At 38.9% G+C, this 27,768-nt stretch overlaps 1 protein-coding gene across 2 annotated transcripts in view; it reads left to right on the top strand.

The window, feature by feature from the left end:
- The window catches only part of GYRA (DNA GYRASE A), a 96,781-nt gene that overhangs the window by 19,311 nt on the left and 49,702 nt on the right, over positions 1 to 27,768 (top strand). For both annotated transcript variants that reach the window (XM_088970414.1, XM_088970413.1), the window contains exons 8-12: positions 4,346 to 4,416; positions 9,631 to 9,739; positions 9,833 to 9,895; positions 18,489 to 18,554; positions 18,713 to 18,801. In XM_088970414.1, coding sequence (XP_088826540.1) covers positions 4,346 to 4,416; positions 9,631 to 9,739; positions 9,833 to 9,895; positions 18,489 to 18,554; positions 18,713 to 18,801 — 398 coding nt within the window. The remainder of the gene's footprint in view (positions 1 to 4,345; positions 4,417 to 9,630; positions 9,740 to 9,832; positions 9,896 to 18,488; positions 18,555 to 18,712; positions 18,802 to 27,768) is intronic.

Raw genomic sequence — 27,768 nt, forward strand, 5'->3', positions numbered from 1 at the left:
CCACTCATACTACTGATGACATATCCTCTTCCACTATTGTGCCTCAGCCATCCTCAGATGACCTTGACCTCCCGACTGTAGTAAGGGGAAGCTTCGGTGCACCTCTTCCTCTGACCATTGTATTTCTCATTTCCTTTCTTATGATCACATTTCATTATCATATAAGTCATTTTTAGCCTCCATTGCTGCCATTCCCATTCCTAGAACAATTTAAGAGGCCCTTGTTGCCCCTGAGTGGAAGGTAGCAATGAAGGTTGAGATGGATGCCATTGTAAAGAATGATACTTAGGAACTAGTTTATTAACCAAGTGTGAAGAAGCCTGCTGGGTGTAGGTGGATATTCACAATGAAGTATAATGTTGATGGTACAATTGAAAGATATAAAGCTTGATTAGTGCCTAAGGGATACACGCTCAAACTTTGAAAGAATGGTAGGATCCATCTAATGGACACCATAAAGATTGCGGAATGGGTGGGTGAATTTCAAAAATTTTCCTACCTTCTTCCAACTGGGAATCACATTCCCTAATTTTAGAATACAATATTCAAGGATCCTACTTGAACCATAATCGAACCAGATCTGAACCAAAAGGGAAGGGAGGAATTATACCTGATCCAGAGAAGCAATATCTCCCAAAGTTGGTGTTCACGCCCAAAGAGGACACCAAGATCCTCTTTTGCTGAAGATGACACAACTGTATGTGGAACGGAACCAGTAGAGTGCGTCCTACACACTGGATCCTTTGCAAGAATCCTCTGGAAACTCTGAGCACCAAATCTTTTTCAGTATTTTCTGCAAAACTGATGTCAAGAATTGATTTATTGATTTCTTTCTTCTTCAAAGATCGAATGTTGTCAGAAAGAATGGCGGCGACTGGAGAACTCCTGAGACGAAGATGGCTGAATTACTTCTCTTCTCTCTGGAGTGTGTATGAGATCCAATCTCAATTCGTAGGATGATTTCTTGCACCCAACCCTAGGTTCGAAATTTGATTATTTTGATCTCTTAGGGTTTCTCCTCTTTTCTTCTTGATTAAGAAACCTCCTAATTAGGAGTTATCCCAATCCAAATTAGTTTTTGGATGGGGGATGATCTTAATCCTATCTACAGATTAAGTTAGCTTACTCTTGAACTTATCAGGAGGTTACAGATTCAAATCTGATTTGAATTTGGTCTCCCAGAGTGGATAAGGTTAAAGGCCCAATCCTTTTGCCAACTTTAATCCTAGATTCGCCCCATAGGTGGGTGATCATATCAGCCCAGCTCGAAATGGGTTTTTGGCCCATTAAGTGTTCAATGCTTAACTAGTTTCCAATCTGCTGCCTAGTTGGGCTTCTTTGTATCGCGTGGGACCCAAGCATTGATCTACACACCAGCCACATGGGTACGACCCAACCTTTGTTACAAGGCCCAGCCGAATTCACTGAAAAACTCAATGAACCCCTGAACCTATCACATGGACCCTATGGGCCCAACATTTACATTAAGTGGTCCTTGGGCCAAGCTATTTTATAAAAACCAAGGGATTGTGGGCAGGTGCAAGATTAGCCCATCAGGTGCTATCCTAAATGGTCTTACACTTAACCTCTCTGCCCTTAATGATCAAGCACTGCCCGACAAGAGAGGACCTCTCCCTCGGCTGCAAGGAACAGTGCCGCACTCTCCACTCACATCAGTGAGAGTGCATTCCCGATCATTACCTTTGTCTGACAAAGGGGCTGATCCTGTCACTATGATCACACACTCAGATGAATTCTCAGACTGCCCCAACATGCCCAGGTTTTGACCCCTGCTAAGGATCTCACTGATTGGCATATCAAAGACTGCCCGCTCCGACACCTAGTGAAGTATCATAATCGAGTCTAGTGGTCAGGTGTAACTTTCCAGTTTTGCCCATTTGTCTCCAAGGTCCAGGGCAATACTGGAAATCTGGTCCGGTTCAAGGATTCGAGTAATCCCATACTACATGTGCCTTGGGTCTTACCCTGGGGGCCGAGACAGGCCATCCCAACACTTGGCGGCACACCAGTATCAGCCTTGGCAGGATAAATCTCCCCAGACTTATCCAATGGCTGTGAACATTTAAAACTAACACGTGTCTCATTAAGTTTCCAGTTTTAGGGTCTTACGCAGAATTATACCAAACAACATGAATCAAACATGCACTTTATTTATTTACACTAAATATCAAAAGTACATCAAATCGGGTTGAAGCTAAGGGCATACAAAACTGTCTAACAAACTTATGGTATATGGTATTGATTACTTGGAGACTTTTGCACCAGTTGCAAAAATGAATACCATCAGGGTTTTACTGTCTCTTGCTGCTAACTTCTCTTGGCCTCTATTTCAAATGGATGTTAATAATGCATTTCTAAATGGTGACTTGTAGGAGGAGGTGTATATGGAGTTACCTCCTGGTTTTTATGATGCAGATACTGGTAAGAAAGCATTGTATGGTCTAAAACAATCTCCGAGGGCATGGTTTGATAGATTCAGACTTGCTTTGGAAAGACTTGGCTATGTTCAATTCAAATTTGACCACACTCTATTCATAAAGAAGAAAGAATCTACTTGACTCTCCCAGTTATGTATGTGGATGGCATTGTTGTGACAGGAAGTGATATTGATGAGATTAACTCTCTTAAGCAACTGCTTAATCGAGAATTTTAAGTAAAGGACCTGGGTGAGTTGAGGTTTTTCCTTGGGATAAAAGTGGCAAGGTCCAAGCGTGGCATTTTTGTTTCCAGAGGAAGTATGTTCCTGATCTCTTGGAAGAGATAGGAAAATTAGGAGATAAGCTTGCTAATACTCCCATTGATCAAAATCATAAGATTAATGTAGAAGATGGTGAGCCTCTAGAAGATAAAGGTATGTATCAATGGCTTGTAGGAAATCTTCTCTACCTATGTCTGACTCGCCCCAACTTTTCTTATGTTGTCAGTGTTGTTACTCAGTACATGCACTCTCCTAAGACCTCACACCTCCTTGTTGTTGAGAGAATTTTTGCCTGCTTGAAGAGGTGTCTAGGCCGATATTTACTTTTTAAAAATAATGGCCATATGAAGATTGAAGTATACACTAATGCAGATTGGGCAGGTTGTTTTGATGATTGTACTTTAGGGTATTGTGCCTTTGTTGGAGGAAATTTAGTTTCATGGAGGAGCAAGAAACAAAATATTGTTGCTCGGTCCAGTGCTGAAGTTGAATACATGTCTATGGTTAATGGTGTTATTGAATTATTATGGCTGAAGTCTATCCTTACCGAATTGGGAATTGAGTTTGAAAGACCCTTGATGCTGTATTGTGATAACCAGATGACCATTAACGTTGCTCACAACCCAATACAGCTTGATAGAACCAAACACATTGAAGTTGACAGGCATTTCATCCAAGTGAAAGTTGCCTATCAAGAAGTGTGCCATCCTTGTGTTGCCACTAATATGCACCTTGCTGATGTCTTCACCAAAGATGTCAACAAAATCAAGCTTGAGTCAGATTTAAGCATGTTGGGAATGATCAATATATTTTCCTAACTTGAGGAGGAGTGTAGAGAAAATTGTTGACCAGCTTGTGGTCCCCACTTGTTCATATGTTTTTCCTTTGTTTATAGTGCTGTTAGAATTTTTTTCTGATGTTTCTAGTGACAGGGGCATTCCTGTCATTGTACCACTTATTGTTGAATACCAGACTAAGCTGACCGAACCCCTCTTTCTCTTCTATTCTCTCTTCCTCCTCTTCTCCTCTCTTTATCTCTGGTTTCCTTTTGTTTTCTAAACAGGCTAAACCTCCTTGGTTTTAGACAACTCATAGAACCCCTTGTTTTTCCAGCTCATCTTCTAGATGGGCTGAATTTGCCTTTCCTTCACCAATGACATTACTTTCTATAAGTTAGAACTTTTTTCGATTGATATTTTCATTCCTTGTTCATGTAAATGCTTGTGGACTCATTGAGCTGTATTACCTTTTGTTTTTTTCCCAGGGTTTCCACTAAAGGTTGAGGGGTTTTTTGCCTCTCATATTTTCATTTCCTTTGGTATGGAAATGCTTGCACAACACTACCAAATTCAATTGTTATTGAAAATGCCATTTCCCAATGTTGGTCCCAGCTATCGGGGGTCTTGGGAGGGGTAGACTAGATACATTAAAGTGGCTGCTTTCAGTCTCCAACCCATTTTCTCATGTTTGTCAGCCTGAATTGATAAAAAAAAGATAAAAAATGCTTGTCAGCCTGAGATATTTTGCACAACACTAAATTCTGTCATTGTTATTGTTCTTATTATCATTATTTTTATGCACTCTTCTCTTGTAATGGAAAACTGATGTTCATTTTTTTCTTAAAAGCTTCAAGAACTGTTGGAGTACATGCCAGGACCTGACTTTCCAACTGGTGGATTAATCATGGGTAACATTGGGTATGTGAAAGTGTATTATCATTTCTATTTTCCAGGTTGTTATTGTTCTTCATGTTGTTTGTTACTCAATAACGAGACAATTCTATTAAAAGAAAGATGATGAAATGGTTAGAAAATCATGGGACCAGCAATCGTGGGCCAATGAAAGATAAGAGATAATATAGAAAAAAAGCAGGGAAAAAGAAGTACCAATCCATCAGAAAATATTCCCCCGAAGAAGTCCATTCTTTAGTATTCTTTTGTTGTAAGACCTGGTACCAAGTTGGAAAACTTTGGGATCCATTTCTTGAAAGAAATTCTACTTATAAGTGAAATATTTAGATTATCTAATGTATTACATCCAATTTCTACAATAGGACCTTGACAATCTAATTTAGGACCACTATGAACCAAGGATAAATCCAGGAAGGTAACAATGGTCTAAGAAGGGTTTTGTGGGTCTTTAAGAATTAAAGGTAGGATTTGTTGGGGTTGTTATTGTTTTAGGCCAAATTGCTGAGATCTGATTCTCTATAGAATGGTAAAATATAGAAAATTTGAAAACAAAGTGTAAACATAGAATATTTAAGCAAACTTTGTGGAGGTGTTTAAGATGAAGGATTGTATGGGTTGATTTAATTTAAAGGCATCTTTAGTAAGTTTCAATAGAAGGATGAAAAATTGCCAGAGTTCTGGAAAGTAGGGTTTTAGATGCAGTTTTGGGATTAAATTTGGTATGGAAGCTGATAAAGATTTATGTTAAATGGTATGAGACTAGGGGTGTTTATGTCATTATTTTTTATTTATTGTGTATAGATCTGTTCCAGCTTGTGTAACGGTTGAATGGGCCATTGATCTTTATAAGAAAAGTACTTGTGTAAGTATCAGCATTGTAGTCCAGTATTAGAAAATGGTCTTACAGCTTCTTGAAGAAGATCATAACTAAAGTGGGCTTAGATATGTTATATTTTTATCACTATAGAGTTGACAGGTCAGGGGTATTCAAGTCTTTTTACATTGGTTTATTTAGAGGTACTTCGTCTATTTTGTTTTAGTTGAGTGTCCCATACATAATGAGGGATACAAGAGTCTTCGTACTTAGGGATTACAAACTTATAAATACAATACTGGTTGGCTGAGAGAGGTAAGTGAATTCTCTCTAGCTGTGGCCATTCTTTTCTCTCTCTTCTTTCTTTCCTTCTCTTGCTCTCTTCTTCACCCCTTCTTCTTTCTCTTTTTTCTTTCATTTTTGGGGAGAAATCAGATCTGGTTGAACTGATAACATGATATTAGAGCACTGATAACCTGCTCTATTTTTCTTCTCTTTTATTGCCTTTCAGCATTCTGTTTTTTGGAGATTTCTTAGTGATCACTTGGAGGATCAAGGAGAGGCCACAAAGGAGTGATCGTTTCTTTGTTAAGGAGGTATTCATGCCTCTAGTGGCTGTTGTAGTTGCTGTTTCAATGGAGTTTTAGAAAAACCATATAATTGATGCATTGAAGAGGGACTGTTGGTGATCAGATTGTTTTTGCATCCATTCGTGTATGTTGTTTTGTTGATCTGATTGTATAAAGTTGTAGGTCTTAGGCCTATTATGGACTCTTGTTCAGCAGGTATGCATGAGCAGTGAGTTCGTGTATTTCTTGTTGAATGTGGGTGACAGGTTTGAGGTTAGTTACTGAAGCCTGTTACAATCAACGTTTCTGGCTTTCTGCTGTAGTTGATTATTCAGTGGGCCACACTGAATATCAACAACAGTTGAACGGTCTTCTCCAACGGTATACAATGATTTTCCGAGAACCATCAAATTTGCCACCACCTTGGGAGCATGGTCACGGGATCCCTCATATGCCGGATGCACTGCCTACAAATGTAAGACCTTATCGTTACCGTTATCTATAGATCCTTCAGGTTCTCAGGAAGGAAAGAATTTGGTTTGTGATTGTCTAAAGTTTTGAGGCTAAGGCTGTGCTTAGTTGCAGTGCAAATATAAGCTGGATACAAAATTTGCACCCACCACCCTTTGTGTTGTAGGGGCAGAATGTTGGGCCGTGAAGAAACAACATCCTAAAAATGAGTGGCAGAAATGCATATGCTGAGATGGATGAGTGCAAAAACTAGAAAGGATAGAGTCAGAAATGATGTCATTTGAGGGAATCTAGGAGTAGCTCTGGTAGTTGATAAAATGAGAGAAAGTAGATTGAGATGGTTTGATCATTATGCATAGAAGACCACCAACAGCACCCATAATAAGTGATCTGTAACATCTGTTGCAAGTTGAAGTGAATAGAAAGTCTAGGACTAGGAGTAGGCCAAAAAGGACATGGGTTGAGGACTTGAAATAGTTAGAAATGATTTAAATGCCCATAATTTAACAATGGATATGGCATTATACAGAATGGATTGGGAAAACCGGAAAATAGGATTCATGTTGCCTACCCTATATAGTTGGGATAAGGCTTGGATGATGATATGATGACACACATTTTGCACCTGGTTGAGTTTTGCATCTGTTTATTTGTAAATATGATTTTGTACTCCTCGAAAGTTTTTACCTTTTAATTCATTTGCACTGTGAATTTTTCATCCCAAAAATTGATTCAAAATTTGTACCACCTTCCTTACATCAATTCTCTCTCATAAAAAGTGGGACCAAATCATCTTTCTTCTTACTTTACTTCCAATTGCATATAAGGTGGGACCAATCCATTTTACTTCCTATTGTACTTTTCACAAACAACCGAGACTAGGTCAAATTTGAAGTAAAAGTAATCCTGGATTTACATTTAGCCTATTTTCACTCCCATGCATTTAGATGGGGTTCACTTGCACTGCAACCAAACACAACCTAAGGTGAAAAATGAGCTTTGCATACAATCTTTTCTCAACCAAGCCCTAGTATTTTACTTTTCTATTGCCTTCACTATTACTGCTGCTTCCCAATATTGTCTCAATTCCTCTTCTGAGATGACTGGCAAGTTAACAATTGCTTGAAGCGTCAAACTATTCATATCTTTCTTAATCTCTCATTCTCTGCTAGCACTTGTTTAAATCTTCCTTAGGAAACCAAGACCTTTCTTCTCAATAAACCACAGAAGAATCTCTGCCATTTTCGTCCACCCCCAAGACTATCTTCCTTCTTGAATACAAATCCATTGCTTTTTGTTGCTGTGGAAGTTTTCTAGTAATCTGATTCTGATAACCCCCCCCCCCCCCTTCCATCTCTCATTGCCACAAACCTCTGACTATTATTTTCAACATAGTTTCTCCATCTGTTTTCTCCTTCAGCATACTTATCCCCATCTGAAAAACTTAAGCCAAACTACTATTTCATTGACCAAAACTTTATCTCCTCTAATCTTCAGCCTTACTCCTTCTTCGCTTGATACATCTTCTAAGAAAAAAACTTCTTTGCCTCAACAGCAACCAGCCTTCTCCAGAAATCCATCTCGCTTTGCCTCATTCTCATGTGCAACAAAAGTATAAAATAGGATAATTCTAAAGTATAGACATAGAGATAGGTAGGGGAATCAGAGATGTACCTAAGGAACCAACATCATCATTAAACTGATGATAGATAATTTGATGTGACCTCTTCCATTACTTTGGTTAAATATTCCAAAACAAGGGAGAGATTGAAGAGGATGTTGCCCATGGATTTAGAGCAGGATGGGAAAAAATGGGAGAAGGGGGTTGTAATCAACCCAGAAAAGATCTCAAAAAGGAAGGGGAGACCAAACAGAACTCTTTGTCCAACTGCTGCCCAACTTTTACTAAAATTATAATGCTGTATACAATTACAAAAATACCCCTGTTTAACATAAAAGAAGGAAAATGACACATATACCCTTCTGTTGTGTAAAAGAGCAAAACTGCTAATAACTTCTAACAGGGGTAAGCCTTATGTGATCGGTGAATACTGCTTAGGCTGTAAGGCTAGCAATGTTGTATAGAGCAGTGTTCGGCAGTCAAGAAACAACATCAATAAAAAATGAGTGTAGCAGAAATGTGAATGCTTCGATGGATGAATGGAAAAACTGTAAAGGACAGGGTTAGAAGTAAACTGATTTGAAGGAACGACTCCAATAGGTAGGGGCAGAGCAAAAAGGAAATGGGTTGGGGTAGTAAGAAATGATTTAATGGCTCATAATTTAACAATGGATATGACACTGAACAGAACAGATTGGCGTAACATGATTCATATAGCTGGCCCCATAAGGATGACGATGATGGCTCTTCTTCTCCTGATAGCTTGCCAGCAAGAGTTAACAAGTGCCTATAATCAGTCCTGGAGACATGCTGAGGGGCAATGCTTCTTGAAACACCAACAGTAGCACAAAATAAACCACAAATTAGATCTGAAAATAATCAAAACAGTCTTCTACACACATACGGATCTCATCCAACTCAAAAAAGGGCACCAAATCCCTTATAATTGAGCTGGACACCTAATATGGAATATAAAAATCCTCATTTCAACCCTATTTCTGCTTTGATCAGAGTGTAATCTGGTTTGATAGTGTAAGGAAGAAGAAATATCAATCCAAGCAATCTGGCTGACAAAAAAACTCCTATATATGTTTTATTTTTTCTTGATTTCCTTAGAAAAAACACTTGAAATATCATATGCACTTAAAATCTGTGTAAAACTTACACTCAAATATTTTATATAAAAAAAAACTTACACAAATATGTCTAAATTCATTCTCGACCAGAATTTAGGGTCTCCATTTATTGAAAGTGGGGATATGACCCTCCATTTCCTAAAATCCTGGACATGGATACTGGTATGAGCATCCCACTAAATATGCTTATTTCATTTTTTATTATCTAGTTTTTAACTAAATGTTTTTTTTTTCAAGACTTATGTGTTGCTAATTTTAATTAAATTTATATTGTATGCAGGTATTTTTATAGTATAATTTTTTAAAACATACCACTGTACATATTTTATGTGTTAATGCTATATATCTAGAAGTATCCATATCCAGTGTCAGTACTGATGTGCTGGGCATTTGTAGGAATCTGGGTATCTTAGTATGAAACACTGATCATGTGCTTATTGACTAATAGTTTTACATGCATGTTTATGTCTGTTTATTTATACTTCTGTATCATTTTCTATATTTATCTCTTTTCTCCTTTGTTTTGTTACTCCCATGAGGCCTACATTCCTGCTGATGTATATGGACTTGGCTGAAATGATATTTCTGATAATTTTGAATTTTCTTAAGTATATTAGAAGCATATCGAACTGGACGTGGACGCATAATAGTCCGAGGAAAGGTTGATGTTGAGTTACTTGATGCTAAAACAAAGCGTAGTGCAATTATTATTAAAGAGGTGAGCCTTCTCCTTTTTATTTTTGCAATCTTACTTTTGTATTAGAATGATGTTTTGTAAGTATTCTAGTCTGATGGTTTATGATTGACACAGATCCCATATCAGACCAATAAGTCTTCACTTGTTGAGAAAATTGCTGAACTCGTGGAAAATAAAGTAAGCCTTTTTGGTAGATACTTCTATTCTTCTATTATATCTGTATTATTTATTATATGTTTCACTTCATTACTTTAGTTTTGGTAGCCTTTGGTTTCTTATTTAGGATTCATGTACTCAAGGCAGAGTTTTAGTTTGTATTTGATGTTTTGATATGACTACTTGTTGACATTGACTTGTACGATCTTTGCCTTTTGTCCTGTTTTATTCCATCCTTTTATATTCTTTATATCAATGTATAATAAAGTTATTCATGCCAATCTATAGGTACATTTGGAGAAGGATGCCATGTAATTGTAAATTGTGTTGATCTTTGCGGTTTCCAGTCATCCTAGTCTCTGCACCTCCCTTGCCTTGGTTAGAGTTGCATTCTTCTATACTCCTAGTATTTCCCCTATTTATTTGTTTTAGCATCAAACTGTACATCAATGCTCTAGTGGTGATTGATAGACACCATTAAAGCTTTAGGGGGATAATTAGTGGTTGATAGACAGCCCCTGAACTGCTGCTGCCCTTGGTACACTTTCAGCCTGTAAATTATTAAAAGGACACATCTTAAGGGATGAGGCAGTCTATTGTTTCTTATCAAAGAGGCAATTAGTGTTGCTAGTTTGATGATCAGATGACCTCAAATTTCATGGGCATTCACTAGGTAACTAGGATTTTTAGGGATTAGCAACTCATTTAAGAGAATAATAAGAGAGAGTATTGGCTTCTCCCTTCTCTTCTTATTCTTCATTTCTCTTCTCTCCGAGAAACCTTTTCTTTCTTTCCTTTTATTTCTGTCACAAATCAGATTATTCATTCTGACATTTCTACTCAACCCTCTTACGTTGTTGTTAGGGAAAAAGTGGAGTAGCACGTAGTGGAGCAGGCAAGGGAGTAGAATCTGAAGTTGGTAGTGGAGAAGATGGAGTAGGAACTTAAAGAGGAACAAAACAATCATCCCTAAAACACTCATCTTGAGGAATTGTACTAGAGAAGAAAAGAGTGTACTCAAAAAATGTAACATCCATGGTAACATACTAACTCCCTAACACTGGATTATAACAACAATATCCTTTTTGGTTTTGGGCATAATATAAGAAAAAAAACATTTCTTGGATTTAGAATTTAATTTAATACAATAAGGGTCAAGTATGTAAACAAAGCAAGTACAACAAAAAACTCTTAAAGGAATATAAAAGAACTTCCTCTTAGGAAAGAGATGATATGGTGTCTTAAACTCTAGAATGTGTCAAGGCATATGGATGTTTAAGAAAATAGCAGTATGCATAGCATCACCTCAAAATCGAACTATAAGAAATGTATATATTATTTATTATACTCCTTGCCACTTCAAGTATTTGCCGGTTCTTCCCTTTTGCTACTCCATAAAGTTGATGTTAGACAGTATATGCCCTTAGCTCCAATAAGATTGATGTACTGATGCATTTATTGTAAATGAATAAAGGTACGTGATTGATTCGTGTTATAATTTGTGTGTTTCTATGCAATTACCCTTAAAATGGACACTTATGAGACTCGTGTTAGTTTAGAATGTTTTCAACCGTTGGATAGACTTGAGGAAGTTTATCTTGCCAAGGTTGACACTGATGTGTTTCCAAGAAGGTTTGTCTTAGCTGCCAAGGTTATACTTGAAGTATATGCAATGTGTGTTTGTTTGAAACACCGAACCCAGACCAATTTCCAGTTATGCCTTGGACCTTGCAGATTGGTGGGCAAAATTGGAAAGTTGCACACAACCCCTAGATTCGATTATGGTATTGCACTTGGTGTCGGATTGAGTTGCCTTTGATATGCCAATCAGTGAGATCCTTTGGGGGCCAAAACTTGAGTATGTTGGGGTAGTTTGAGAATTCACTCAAGTGGGTGATCATAGTGACAGGATCAGCCCTTTGTCGGACAAAGTGAATGATCAAGACTGCACTCTCTCTGATGGAAGCCAAAATTGTTGGTAGTTGATTTCAAACTTATTTGAGATTTATTTTGCAAAATATCTTTATATGATATATATATTATGTTTTGATAAAAAAGGTTTGCAAAAGGGTTTTAATTCCCGGGACCTATCTGAGCAGAGAGTGCAACACTGCACCTTGCAACCAGGGGAGAGGTCCTTCCCTGTTGGGCAGTGATTGATCATTAAGGGCTAAGAGGTTAAGTGTAAGAGACCATTTAGGGCTGTTTTACCTGATGGGCTATATCTCACTTAAGTCCATCGTCCTTGGGACTTCATAGGATGGTTGGACTCGAGGATCATTTAATGTAAAATGTTGGGCCCGTTAAGAGCTCATACTGATGGACTCGGGGGTTTACTGTACTTGACTGTGAATCCGGCCGGGTTTTTTCACAGAATCTGGGCTGAACCCATATGTGTTTATGTGAGATCATTGTTGGGGTCCCACCCCATACAAAGAAAACCAAATGGGCCAGCAACTATCTAGGGTTGTGAGCCACTTACTTAATATGCGTAAAGCCCATGATAAATTAGATTAATCAAGTGGTCACATGATAGCTTAAACAGTCATGTGACATGGGTGAATATGGGTTTGGATCAGCAATTAGGATAAGAGGATAAGTCTTATCCACTTAAAGAGTCCATATCCAAATAAAGATTTGGATTAGGACCCTCCTAATTCGATTAGGAGTGTTGGTTCTTAAGGCTTATAAAAGGAGGAATGCGAAGTGCTCCAGAAAACAAATATGCTCTCAGTTCTCTCCTTCTGCTCTTGCCGCCCAAAACCTAGTTCGTTCTCCATCTTGTGATTTATCTTGATCAGTCTTGGTTTTTCATTTTTGTAAGAAAAATCAGATTTAATTCGTGCTCACCTCCCTTGCTTGATCCAAGCTATTGGATTACAATTCTTGTTGAAGGACTGTGTTGCTGAACCGACTTCAACCTAAGTTGTGCCATCTTCAGTGGAAGCTGGTTTTGATTCCCTCTTTGGGCGTGAACTACCACTTTGGGAGCTACACTTGTGGATTTCGTATCAGATATACTTCTCCCATCCTTTTGGTTTTAAATACAGTCCGGTTTGGTGCAAGAACGATCATTGAAAAAAGCAGTTTTTCTAAAACTGGGAATACAATTATTGGAAGGGTAATAGAAAATTTTTTGAAATTTCGCCTAGCCATCTAGCATGGTTCGGTTATCAATATGATGGATTTTCCCTTCCTTCATACAATTCCATGCTCTAACAAACATGTTGCCAAATCCTTCACGAAGTATTCTTTTGCATTATCTGATTTGAAAAGTTTAGTTCTCACTTCAAAACAGTGTGAGAGCCATACAATGAAGCTTTCTCACTGAAGCAGGCACTACATCACAAGAACACATCAAATAAATCCAAGAAAAGTGTGTATGCTCATCTACAAATAAAAGGAACAAGTTATAACCACTCATAGAGGGAACAAAGTAGGACCCCTAAATATCAATATGCAGAATGTCAAAAGTAGTTACACTTCTTTCTTACTTGAAGCAAAGGAATGCATACAATGTTTAGCAAGTTGACAACTTTCACACTTAATTCCAGATACCTTAATAGACTCAAACAAGTTTGGAAACAAAAAACTAAGAGAACCAAAGGACAAATGCCCTAGCTGATTATGCTATGGCATAATTTGACTCACAGATCTAACTCATCACTAATACCATTTACATGGTGACTGATAACTAGGAAGCACACCTAGAAGGTAGATTCCATTCACCTCACAACCACTCCCCAGTACTCCTTGACTCCAGATCCTAAAAACATAATGATGAAGAAGAAAGTCATAGAACAATTCAAAGTTTTTGTCAAGTTACTCATAGACAAAAGATTATTATGTAGTTTGGGAACATGTAAGATTGAATGTAAAGTAGTGGTATTGATAGGCTTTTCAGAGAGGGGACATATACTGAAAGGGGTCTGTCTCCCTGTTTAATCATTTGATTCCTCAATTGATAGGCTCTAGTTACATTTTGTTTCTGAGAATAGGCCTCTGCAATGCCATTTCAAATCTCTTTTGTAATATTTTCCTCGTAGGAAATTTTTGCTAATATGGACAAGCATAGAATTACACAGTTATGTTATAACCATGTAATTTTGTTGCACCCAATAAGCACAAGAGGGGTCACTAACTTCTTGTTTTTCTCTCACTAGTAATATATCCCAATTTACCTCATGCACTAGTAGCCATGTTAACATAGTTTGAACAAGAGAGAAATTGAAATTGAAATGAAAGGGTGTGTTCAATGTGTAACACACCTAAGAGAGATACTTTATATATGTTTTCTGTACATAATTGAGAAAGGCCTATTATGTCCCTCTCTTAGTAGAAAGAATAAAAAGTATATATTGTGTACACGATACAACATAAAATGGTGCTCCTAAAAGCCAAAAAAAGGAAAGAAGTATTTAAGATTGAATTCAGTCTCTACACCTCCCTCAAATTGATGTTGAGGAACATGCATCAATTTGTCAACTAGAAACTGGTGACAAGCACATGTCATAGCTTTTGTGAAGAGATCAACAAGTTGTAAAGCAGAAGATATGTGGGGCAAGGAGATATGACCAGTAGAAAGTTGACCTTTGATAAAGTGGTGATCAGCTTTTATATGCTTGGTTCTTTCGGGTTGGAGGCAATCTTGATGCTATTGACATTGTTTGCATGAATTGGAATTGGAGAGGCCAAATGGAAAACCAAGTTCATCAATGAGGGCCCTGAGCCATATAATCTCAGTGCATATAGAGGACACAATTTTGCACTCAGCTTCGGTAGAGGATTTGGACATAGTTTCCTGCTTCTTACATTTCCAAGATATGAGGGAGTCTCCAAGGAAGACACATTAACCATTAGTAAACATCTAGTGTTTGGGCATCTTGCCTAATCAGCATCTACTTGGGTGAATATGCTAAAAGGTGTAGATGCATGAAAGAATTAAGCTAAATGACAGAGTTCCACAAGCATATCTGATAATACGGAGAACTACAGTCATGTGAGGTTGTCGAGGAGAGGAAAGCAAATTGATTAACCACTTGTACGGCATAGGAAATATCTGGATGCATCATGGTTAGATAGATAAGGTTACCAAAGCTGTCAATAAAGAGTGGCATTAGCAAGAATTTCTCCATCATCCTTGGAGAGCTTTAGATTCATCTCAAGAGGAGTGTCAACATATTTGTCATCACTCAGGTTAGTTGATTTCACAAGGTCGAGCGGATATTTGTGTTGATTAACGAAATACCCATGAGTTGAATGGGTGACTTCCAATCCCAAGAAATGGGTAAGATGAAGATCCTTCATCTTAAAGGACTGACTGAGAAGCTGTTTCAAGGAGGAAATACCATCATTGTCATAGCCGGTACCTGGTAATAAGGTTGTCATCCACATATAGAAGCAACAAAGTAATTCCTTGGGATCTTCAAAATATACAAGGAGTAACCAAAATAACTTTAAATGAGTCTACAATCTATGATGAAAGTTCCCAGTTTCTCAAACCATGCTATAGGAGCTTGTTTGAGACTGTACACGGACTCCTTGTGGCGACATAACATGTGAGAACCAGCATAGTTTCCTAGAGGGGGCTTCATATATGATGTCTTCTTAAGGTGGTCCCCATGTAAAATGGCATTCTTGACATCTATTTCATGGATGCCCCAATGTCTACATGTAGAGATAGCCAAAAGTAGACTAACTGTCGTCATCTTTGCTACAGGGGAAAATGTCTCCTTGTAATCTATTTCGTATTCCTATTTGTACCCCTGTACCACCAATTGGGCCTAAATGAGTGTTACAGTTCTGTTAATTGTTTTGTCTTAGTTTTATGTATTTTAAGTTGTCTCATGCGTGGTCACATGATCCCCTTTAGTGACTGCCACCCTAAGAGGGCTATTGGTGTAATTTTTCTTCTCTAATTATTTCTGAAATAAAAGTAAGTGGGGAACTCAATAGAATCCACGATCTATTCTTCTCCCTAAATTCCTTCTCTTCCTTTCTTCTCTTACTGTTCTCTGTTACAGACCTGCTATGAACCTGTTACAGCATTAATTCTTTCTTTTTGTTATGGTTTTTGCTGTATTTTCACAGCTGTGATCGGCTACTTGGTATTAGAGCTGGTTTCCCTCTTCCTTTTCTTTGCTTAGACCCATACACTACTTGGATGAGCAGTTTGTATGGGGCTTTGAGTTGCTGATCAGTCTAGCATTAGTCACTTGGTTTTCAGAAGATTTTTTGAGAGAATAGTGCATAGATTTGATGCCTGGGACGTTCTAGAGAAGCTGCCCAAAAATCAAGACAAAATCAGAGATTTGTTTTGAAGACTGATTGTTTTTTTTTTTTTTTTTTTTTTGTATCTTCTGAAGGGCTACACAATGGGGGTAGCCCATCCCCCAACCCATAATTAACCCCCCAATCCAGGTGTAGGCAGGATTCTATCCCAAGTCTGCAATACTACCAGCAGGAAACCTTACCAACCAGCTAGTTGGCACCTTGCATTTCGAAGGCTGATTGTTGACTTGGAGTCTTGATTAAGGCTGGCACATAGGGCTTTCTAGGTGTTATTTGCAGTCTTATTGAGATTGGTCCATACTGGAAAGCCTAGAGGCAGCCACTACAGTCTCTCCCATTCTCTTGGGTTGCACAATTGGTGAAACAATAGCGGTTTGTATTGATTTTGTTTGACAGTGTATGCCCTTAGCTCCAATCAAACTTATGTATATTGACATTTTTTAGTGAATAAATTTAGATCATTATTGTTTCATGTGTGTTTGGTATGTTTATGTGTATTACCCCTTAAATTAGACGTTTATGAGACTTTTGTTAGTTAAGAATATTCTCAGCTGTTCGATAAACTTGGGGGGTTTATCATGTCAAAGATGACACTGATGTACTATCGAGTTGGTGGAGTTGGTGGAGTAGTTTGTCTTAGTTGGCAAGGTTAGACCTAAGTTGCAACTAATGGGTGTTTGTTGAAATATTGATTAGGGACCATTTCCAGTCTTGCTTGGGCCTTGGAGACAAATGGTCAAAATTGGAAAGTTGCACTTAACCCTTGACTTGATAATAGTATTGTACTGAGTGTTGGATTGGGCTGCTTTTGATGTACCAATCAGTGGGATGCTCTAAGGGTTGAATACCTATGTATGTTAAAGCAGTTTGGAATAGTAAAGAAAGAAAAGAAACAATAATATGATTTGATAACAGTGAAATAGAAGAAAAAAGAAAAGAGTTCTTAGTTAGAAGAGAAGAAGAGATGGGAGAAGCCAATGATGATAAAAAGCTATTGGAAGTTTTAGGTTTCCATGATGCCTTGCAGATCATTGAATGATCTTCTTGACAGTAGGTCTCTCACTTGATTCCTCTTTAAAGAAGGGAACCCAAGGTAACCCTAGCTCATTGGACCAACATAAATCTGACTTTGGTAAAATCAGTGGAAGCCACCTTGGTAATACCTAAAAGCTGATCTCAAATAATAAAGTGCATGGGATAGGGATTAAAATAGGATGCAATCTCTAAAGGCATTCCCTCACTAGTGGGATGATACAATGAAGTGGTAAGCGGAGATGCGCCATAAAATTTGGCTATCTGCTTGGTTGTAGATGCCTGTTGGATCATCTCATATGATGATAAGACTTAAGAGCATCATAGGCTAGTGGGAAGGGCTTACCTAAAATGGAAGACTCTCTCATAGTACCTTGGGGTTCTTGATATGACGGGTCAACACTTACCAATTAGAGAGGTTTAGTGTAAAATGGCTGCGAACATTGTCTGATGGAGGCCAAAAAGCAAACTCATAAGATATGAAAGGATATATGATCCTTAATAGAAAGTGATGGGGTTATGCAACTAAGCCAATTGGCCTCATGCACTTATGTGATTCTTTACATACTTAGAGATATGAAAGTATCTCTGCCACCATAGTTGTCAAGGCGACACCTAGGCAACAAGGCGCCCCTGGAGGCCTGCCTCGCCTTGTCTAATCGCCAAGCCGTTTTCTATAGCGTGTTATAAAAAACTTTTATATTCTTAATTTTTTGAGGCTCACCTTTTCTTTTCTTATTTTCCTATAATAGGAATAGGGGTTCAGCCCCTATATTTTTTAATTTTCTTTTCTTTCTTCTTTTTCTTCTCATGAATATATTGGAATATGTTGATTTTCTATACTTTAACATGAATTTTATTCTTTTCTTATGAAAATTATGGATATTTATTAAGGAAATATGATTATAGAACCTAGGGAACTACCCTAGGATACATGTTTTTACTGAAAAAAATCCATTGCCTAGGCGACAAGGTGCCCCCTATCACCTAGCCTTGCATTGGCGCCTTGAAAACTATGCCTGTCACTGAGATAGAGGGAAATATTAGAGATGAACAAATGGGGATGAAATGTAGATAAAAACCCTTTCCATGACTGGTTACATGGAATCTTGTTTCTTGATGTACTAAATTTATGTTAGCCAATTCTCTGTATTTCTTCAAAACGTGTACATTGGGTGGTCTATTTGGATGTTATATATCTGTATATACATGTTAGTTTTTTGCTGAATCTCTATTAATGCTAGCATGTTTAATCTTTTGTACTGAGAATGTGCTTTTTGTTTCTGGACAGACCTTAGAAGGCATAAGTGATATTCGTGATGAAAGTGATAGGACTGGAATGCGCATAGTCATAGAGGTATTCTAAATGCTGGTTTTTTATTCTATTTCTTAATTGATTAAATGATGCACATTTAATTGCTGAGATTCCAAAGTTTGGTGAGGAGTTGTGAACTTTTTTTTTTGGTTTTGTGTCTCATTGTGATGTTGACTGTACCTGTTGCCATTGATTACCAGATAAAAAGGGGATCAGATCCAAACATTGTTCTCAACAATCTTTATCGCTTCAGTGCTCTTCAGTCTAGCTTTAGTTGCAACATGGTGGGGTGAGTAGTTTCGGTATTCTATTTGTGATTGGCCTGCCAAATTGTATTTTCCAAGTCTTTATGTATTAGAACATGAAGTAATGACTGTCATTGTTATTATGTTAGTATTATTTGGTCGATGATATTTTATAGTAATTTTAAGTGCAGTTTAATGTTGAAGGAGAAAGCATGTTTTTCTAATCTTCACATAAAGTTGCTTTTCTTATTTAGTCACTTGTTTTTATTGTATTTCTCTTTTGCAGTTATGTTTAATTTACATAATACACATTGCTAATAACATAAGCTGGTTGCATTATGGTGCATATAGTGAAATTTATGATTGATATGATTCTGACTTTTTATGTGGTTACTGGGCAAAACCTATTCAGGGACCTCACCTAACAGCTTAAGCTTTGATACCATCTCAAGAAACTGTTCAACATAAAACCTTAAGCTGTTAGGTGAGGTCCCTGAATAGGTTTTTTATTCTGTAATACGACCCTTAACACAAAAGTCCATTATGCTTGAAGTGTGGACAAGTACAGACCCATCTATACCTTTTACTGAAATTTAATAAATTAAAATGGGGGCTGAGGATTGAACAGAAGACCACTTGGGAGTTTGATGGAGCAAACTATGCACTTTGGAAATTTCATTTCCAGTTTTTTTTTAAGGAGAGAGTATGTGGGGTTATTTGGATGGTACTGCAACCGTCCCTGATAATATAGATGCTAAGGGGCTGAAATAGTTGAAAATTTATAATTTTCTATCTTCTTTCTCTTAATAAAAGTGTCTGTTATTGATAAAATAAAAGTTGAAACTTAATAATGCCCCAGATAGTTTTCTGGATTTTAAGTTCGATTACTGTTGATGTAGCTACTCATATGAAGGTTATCAAAACTGCTGAGGAGATGTATGACTACCTATAGAAAGTCTATCAGCAATCAAACATGTCTAGGCAATATCAGATTAAAATGGACATATTCTCATACACTTAGGGGGAGAGAGATCTAGGAATACTATACTGGATTTGTTACTCTATTGACAGAATATAAACTTGTTCATTTTTGAGCTATCACTACCAATTGTTGTGTGAAGACTCTGAGAACATTTTGATCAGAGGAAATTTATGCATTTTCTGATGCCATCTTAGACCGGATTATGAGATGACAAGGTCGAACATACTTGGTGGGGAAAATGTGCATGATCTGGACACTATATTGGGTCAACTTCTAAGGGAGTAGACTAGACTATATACACAGTCCTCTTTTGATAGGATGAGAGAACAAGGCCTGGACATAGTGTTTCTAGCCACTGAACTGAAAGGGAAGGACTTTTTGAAGATTCAATGTTATGAATGCAAGGAGATTGGGCATGTGGCTTCTCATTGTAAGGAAGGAATTTCTGTACCTATTGCAAACAATATGGGCATATTATCAATGAATGCCCTACATGGCCTCCCAAGGAATGCTCAGCACAAGGCAGTCCGGACAGTTGGAGTCTCCACTTGATGGTACTTCTTACCCTACTTCAGCTCAAAAGCGGGAATCTTTTGGCACTTTGACTAAAGAAAAGATATAACTATTGTACTCTGCTGTATTATATTTTTATTTTTTTTAATAAAAATCTTTTATGTTTAGAAAAATTTCATTTTTCTTTTTCTTCCTCTTTCCTTTTTCTTTTCTTTTCTTTTCTTTTTTTCATTATTTTTTCTTTTCTTTTTTTCTGTCTTTTTTACCTGAGGTGTGTATGAGGCGTACACTCTAGCATGCCTCATGAAAAAAAGCATACGAGGCATACACCTCAAGGCGTTTTCGGGGCGCCATGCCTGGAGGCGTGTGCCTTAAGGTGTACGCCTCCCACGCCTTTTAAAACACTACATATATATATATATATATATATATATATATATATATATATATAGTCTAAATGGATAACCTTACCCTCTCTATTTCGAGTGGAACTGACAGTTTATTCTAATATTTTCATATGCTACTGGTTAGCATATGGAATACTTTTTTCCTTGTTTAGAGAAGAGTACAATGCCCTGTTCCTCTTTCATTATTATTTAAGCAAAGAGTACAAAGTAATGCAATGACACTTGTATGACTGTGATACAGTGCACCGTGTATACATCATACTACTCACTCCCGATACATCTGCCAAATGCCAACATTGTTAAATCATATTATAAAACATCTTTGTACTCTGATAAGAAAATTAGCTGACATAGTATGGGTGATGCATATTCAAACAAGTCAATTGGAGTTTTCTGAAGTTTATGTATTTTTGTAGTTTTAGATAATTCAGTCAAATTGTATATTTACTTGTCTTGCTCAATGGGGACTTCTGGCCATGCATTTTGATTTTTCTTGTCATAATTTATTTATCTTTAGAATTGCAAATTCATTAACTGAGCAGTTTTCAATATTTTTAGTCAAATTATGATAGTTGCAATTCCATAATTTCCTTTGTACCAGTGGGATTGGCCAACCCTATACTATTTAGTACTTGTTTTCTGAGTCAAATGACTTGGTAAATGGTATTTCCGTGAATTTTCTAGATATTGTGATTATAGTTTGAGATTCTTATGAATTGTAGAGTGATTCTAAGTGCTGATTGAGTAATCTCTCTCTCTCTCTCTCTCTCTCTCTCTCTCTCCCTCCCTCCCTTCTCTCCTATCGTGCAAACAGCCATTTTAGCCATCTATAGCATGCATTCTTCATTAACGGAGTTCTTTCAATGTCCCAAAGGCTAATTCTGGGAAGAGTGCAAATACAAATATGTACAGTGCAAAATTTACTATACAGCATTTCTAAACCTTGTATCAACACTCTTCCAAACTAAGGTTCAGTTTAATGTAGAGTGCAAAACCTTGTATTTTATATGTATTTGCACTGTTCATATTTGTATTTGTACTCTTTCTGAACTGAGCCTAAGGAATTAAAATTAATATAAGCATGTTCTTTAGGTTTACACTAAAACTTGACATTTCTCCTGTTTCATTACTTCTCTTCTTTTTGTACCAAAAAATTATCAAATCACCATTCTGCCATCTTTGATCTTAAAACTTAGTTTTTGGAACTTTCGCAATTTTCCCATGTGGGTATTTTTATTTCTTTTTTTCAAAAGCTTCTTACAATGCCTTGAATTTAATTCCAACTTACAATCCCTTGGCCTAAACACAGTTGCATGACTCAGAGAGTCAGAATCTGACTAGTGTGTGGGAATTTGACTTGGTGAAGTAAAAAATGTAGGATTTCTAGACATGCATTATTATTATTATTATCATCATCATCATCATTGTTAAAGAAATACATAGATCTATATAAATATAAAAATTTAATTAGTTAAATTACTTTTGCAATTGACAAGTTAAACATGCAGAGTTTGCTTATTTTCCATGTGAGCCCGTGACCACTAGTTGTGTTTAATGCTTTTCCTAATTTAGATGTTAATTTGACAAGATTAAATAAACAATTGATTGATAGGTCCCAATCAAAGCTAGAGAGAGGTAGAGTATTCTGCTTAGGGAGAGAATAGACCACAAGAGGTTTATTAACTTTCAATTGCCCCATCCATGTGGTGAGGTGGTGTTTAAATACACAAACTTCTTAACTTCCTACCACTGAAATAGCCTTAAAGTAAAGGATTAGCCTTCTAACTACATGGCCGATCCCTATGCCTTATCATGCTAACAACTTAACAGAAATAACAAATAACTTATTTGACTCAATCTTGCTTAAGACCAGCTAACAACATGCTTAAGACTAGCTAACAATCAACAAATAACTGCTTGACCGATTCTTGTGGCTTGACCAAATCCTTCTCTACTGGGTCCTGCTCTACTGAGCCGTTGCATGGGCCATGCATGGTGGGTTGGCTTTGCATGGGCCATGCATGAGCATTTTCAGTCCACGTACCTTGGGTTATGCGTGGGTACCGTATTCGATCTTCTCGGCCCATCATTGCCCCCATCTTGAAGATGGACCTTGTCCTCAAGGTCCAGATTGATATACTTCTCGCGCAACTCTTGGGAATTCTCCCATGTGGCATCTTCGCTAGGAAGGTTCTTCCATTGGACGAGACTTTCCTCCACGTAGGTGGATCCTTTCTTCACCCAGCGGGTATCAAGAATAGCTGCTGGTTCAGTGATGAGTTCTCCCTCGTTTATGGGTGGTAAGTCGATGCTAGTGGCAGTGGTGTCGCCCACCTGTTTTTCGAGTAGGGAGACGTGGAAAACTGGATGGATGCGCGAGCCCTCGGGAAGTTGCAGTTTATAGGCCACCTTGCCTATTCATTCCTCCACTAGGTACGACCCATAATAGCGACTGGCCAGTTTGTGATGGGCCCGCCTATGAACCGTGTGCTGTCGGTATGGGTGGAGCTTGAGAAAGACCAGATCGCCCACTTGGAACTTGACGTCTCTTCTTTTAGCGTTAGCCATTTGGGTCTTGCGGTTAATAGTCGCATGCAGGTTTACTTTGAGTTGCTGCAAAATGGCATCGCGAGAGAGCATGGCTTGATCTACTTTTTCTATTGAGGATGTTCCACCTTGGTAATTTGGAATACGAGGTGGTGGTCTTCCATACAGTGCTTGAAAGGGCGTCATTCCGATAGAGGATTGATAGGTGGTGTTATACCAAAATTCTACCCATGGAAGGAAGGAGCTCCACTTTCGAGGTTGCTGAAAAACAAAGCAACGAAGATACTGCTTTAGACAACGGTTGACCACTTCTGACTGTCCATCAGTTTGGGGACGATAGGCGGAGCTCATTTGCAATTTGGTACTAGACATGTTAAAGTACTCCCTCCTAAAGTGGCTGATGAAGATAGGATCTCTGTCACTAACTATTGTCTTTGGCATACCATGTAACTTCACAGTTCCTTCTACAAACCTTTCAGCTAGTACCTTCGCCGTATAGGGGTGTGGCAAGGTCAAGAAATGAGCTGATATAGTGAGACGGTCTACTACCACAGAAATAGTGGTTTTGCCTTAGTAGGGTGGTAGTCCTTCTATAAGGTCCATGGTAATGTCGTCCCATACTTGGCAGGGAACGGGTAATGGCTGTAGCAGTCCTGTTGGGGATAGAGTGTCCGCCTTATTATTTTTTTTTTTGGCAAATGGCGCAAGAAGCTACATATTGTTGAATATCTTTGTACATGGAGGACCAATAGAACTGCTGTGCCATATGCTTGTATGTGCGTAGTACCCCAGAATGTCCACCATAGGGGGAGTCATGGAACTCCTGTAATAGTATAGGGACGAGGTGGGACTGAGGAGGGATCACGACCTGGTTTTGTAACATACCAATCCATTTTTCCATATGTATGGAGCTCTAGGATTCTCCGTTACCAGCTTGCTGATGCGGATCATGTAGGGGTGGGCGCTGGCTTCTTTCTTGATGGTGTCCCATAGAGATGTTTGAGGCATATAAAGGGTATTAAGGCTGGGACTGCCCAAGACTCTCGAAAGTGCATCTGCAACATAGTTTTCTCGTCCAGGCTTGTAGATGATTTCATAGTCGTACCCGAGCAGTTTGAATACCCATTTTTTGTTGTTCTGGTGTCCCAATGCGTTGCTCTAATAGATACTTGAGGCTGCACTGATCGGTCTGGACGTAAAACTTGCGGCCCAACAAGTAAGGTCGCCATGTCCGTATTGCCTGAACAATGGCGAGCATTTCTTTGGCATATGTGGACCAACTTTGCTTGTTGACGCCTAGAGCTCGGCTCATGAATGCAATGGGTCATCCCTGTTGCGTCAATACTGCTCCAATACATGCGCCAGAAGCATCTGACCCAATGGTGAAGGGATTTTCAAAATTAGGCATTGCCAGTGTGGGAGTCGTGGTCATGGCCTTTTTTAAGGCCGTAAATGCTTCTTGGGCTTCGGTTGTCCATCTGAATTCACCCTTCTTGAGAAGATTGGTGAGGGGTCGAGCTATAATCCCATAGTTGCGGATGAAGTTCCTGTAATACCCTGTAAGGCCTAAGAAGCCACGCAAGTCAGTAATATGAGTGGGTTGAGGCCATTTGAGCATAGCCTCAATTTTCCCTTGGTCTACCTTGACCCCTTGGGAAGTGACAATGTGACCCAGATACTTCACGTCTGGTTGGCCGAATATACATTTACTAAACTTGATAAAAAATTGGTGATGCCTTAAAACCTCAAAAGCTGTTTTAACCTTTTCAAGATGCATGCTCCAGTTGGGACTATAAATAAGAATATCATCAAAGAAAACTAGCACAAACTTTCGGAGGTAGGGGTGGAAGACAGAATTCATGATAGCCTGAAAGGTGGAAGGTGCATTACACAGGCCAAAGGGCATAACCAAGTACTCATAGTGACCGTTGTGTGTGCGAAATGCCGTTTTGTGAATGTCCCGCAGGTGGATCCGTACCTGATGGTTATCGGATCGTAAATCAAGTTTAGTAAAAAATGAAGGTTCATGAAGCTCATCTAGCATGTCGTCAACCATTGGGATAGGAAAGCGATCCTTAACGGTTACGACATTGAGCGCCCAATAATCGGTTCAAAAGCGCCAAGTCCCATCCTTTTTTTTTACTACCAAAATAGGGGAAGAAAAGGGATTGGTGCTAGATTGTATTAGCCCCAACCTTAACATGTCTTGTATTTATTTTTCAATTTCAGCTTTTTGGAAGTAGGCATACCTGTACGAGCGGACATTGATGGGTTCCGTTCCTTCCTTGAGATTGATGTGATGGTCGATCTCTCTACGTGGAGGCAGCTGTGTGGGCTCTTGGTAGAGATCTTTGAATTCTACCAGTAATTGCTGTATATCCGGGTGCAGTTGGGGCGATGCTTCTTCCGTGGTTGCGTGGAGACAGATGGTAAATAGCGAATGCCCCTGCTTAATCTCCCTTGAGAGTGCTTTGAATGATGCAGGCTGAATTGGTTGATTGTCAATCCCCTTCAACAGCCGGTGTTGGTTAACTCAATAAAACTTCATCGTCATGTTCTTTCAGTCACACGCCACTGTGCCCAGTTGCTCGAGCCAATGGATTCCTTGTATCATGTCCAACCCAATCAGTGGTAAAGAGTAAAGTGTTAAGGTGAACGGGATACTTTGCAGTAAAACGTGCACGTTTTCAAATCTTCCACGGCATCGAAGGGGTTCACCATTTGCGACTTTGACATTGAAGGGCTTGGTAGGTACTATCGGTAACTGCAGTAGTTTGGCAATGCGGTCGTTGATGAAGTTGTGGGTGGATCCGCTATCAATGAGAACAATCAGTTCGTGGGATCCGACCTTGGCCGTGACACGCATGGTCCGAGCCGTCGACCATCTTGTAAGGGCATGGAGTGAGATTTCCGGCTCTTTGCGCGTGTTGGTGAAGCTTTGGTCGTCATCCTCTGGTTCATCATCGGTAGTCTCTGGCGAGCAGTAGCAGCTGCGGCCTCTTGCATTTATGTCTGGGCCCAAATCTCTCGTCGCAGTTGAAACACAAACCTTGGACACGCCTCTTCTGCATTTCTGTCCAAGAAAGACGTTTCAATGGTGGAGTTGTCTTTGTTCTTGTCGTGAAAGAGTCGCCGGTGGTTCTAGGGGTTGAACGCAGAGTCTTCTCTTGACGACGCAGCTGTTCGTCCTTCATGCGCGCCAGGCTTATGGCTTCTTTCAAGGATCTCGGTTTGAACATCCGAATTCCATCGGCTATGTCCGTTTTGAGACCGCCCATGAATGTGCCCACCAACGCCTTTTGTGTCCATCCGTGCACCCTGTTGCCCAATCTTTCGAACTCCTTATGATATTCCCACAGAGACCTCGTTTGTCGTATTTTTGATAACGACCCATCGAAGTCTTCACAGTTTGTTGGGCTGAAACGAGCCCAAAGCTCATCTACAAAAATCTTCCATGTTACCTCCTTCCCATCTTCGTGATATGCCCGACGTAACCATTGCCACCACTAGTTTGCCTCTCCTTCCAAATGGAATGAGGCGAGCGAGACTTTCTGTGGTTCCTCGGTTCGCTGGTATTCGAAGAATTGATCAACACGGGCGAACCATTCGGTTGGGGCATCATCGGAATACTTGGGAAACTCGAGCTTGGCTAGTTTTGAGGAAAACATGGGTCGGCCTCCTTCTGAGGTGTCACGAGGAGGTTCGGAGGACTGTCCGCTGCGTCTATTAGCTTGGCTAAGCGATGGTTCCTGCCGGGTCAGCAATGCTTCGGACATCCTACTAATGGCTGCCTCGAGTTGGTGTAATTTGTCATTAACCCCTAACTCGAGCTTGCTGAAACTTGCTTGGAGTCCTCCAAGCCCAACTTCCAAACTTCAATTATTTCTTTGTTGGTTGCCACGGTGCCTAGCTCTGATACCAATGATAGGTCCCAGTCAAAGCTAGAGAGAGAGAGTATTCTGCTTAGGGCGAGAATAGACCACAAGAGGTTTATTAACTCTCAAGTGCCCCATCCATGTGGTGGGGTGGTGTTTAAATACACAAACTTCTTAACTTCCTACCATTGAAATAGTCTTAAAGTAAGGGATTAGCCTTCTAACTACATGGCCGATCCCTATGCCTTCTCATGCTAACAACTTAACAGAATTAACAAATAACTTATTTGACTCAATCTTGCTTAAGACCAGCTAACAACATGCTTAAGACTAGCTAACAATCAACAAATAACTGCTTGACCGATTCTTGTGGCCTTACCGAATCCTTCTCTACTGGGTCCTGCTCTACTGAGCTGTTGCATGGGCCATGCATGGTGGGCTGGCTTTGCATGGGCCATGCATGAGCATTTTCAGTCCACGTACCTTGGGTTACGCGTGGGTACCCTGTTCGATCTTCTCGGCCCATTATTGATCTATGTTAAAATTGGAAAAATAGACATTTTAGAGTGGTTAGTTGAACAATTTAAATGGTTGGACCACTATTAATAGAGGTATTTAAAGCAAAGATTTGTAATTTGGAGAGTTGACTTTGGGTATTACTCAACTTGTGAGTGCCCTCCAAATGGG

The sequence above is a fragment of the Nelumbo lutea genome, chromosome 2, assembly GCF_056320005.1.
Source record: "Nelumbo lutea isolate HS-2025 chromosome 2, American lotus-T2T, whole genome shotgun sequence".
Lineage (NCBI taxonomy): Eukaryota > Viridiplantae > Streptophyta > Magnoliopsida > Proteales > Nelumbonaceae > Nelumbo > Nelumbo lutea.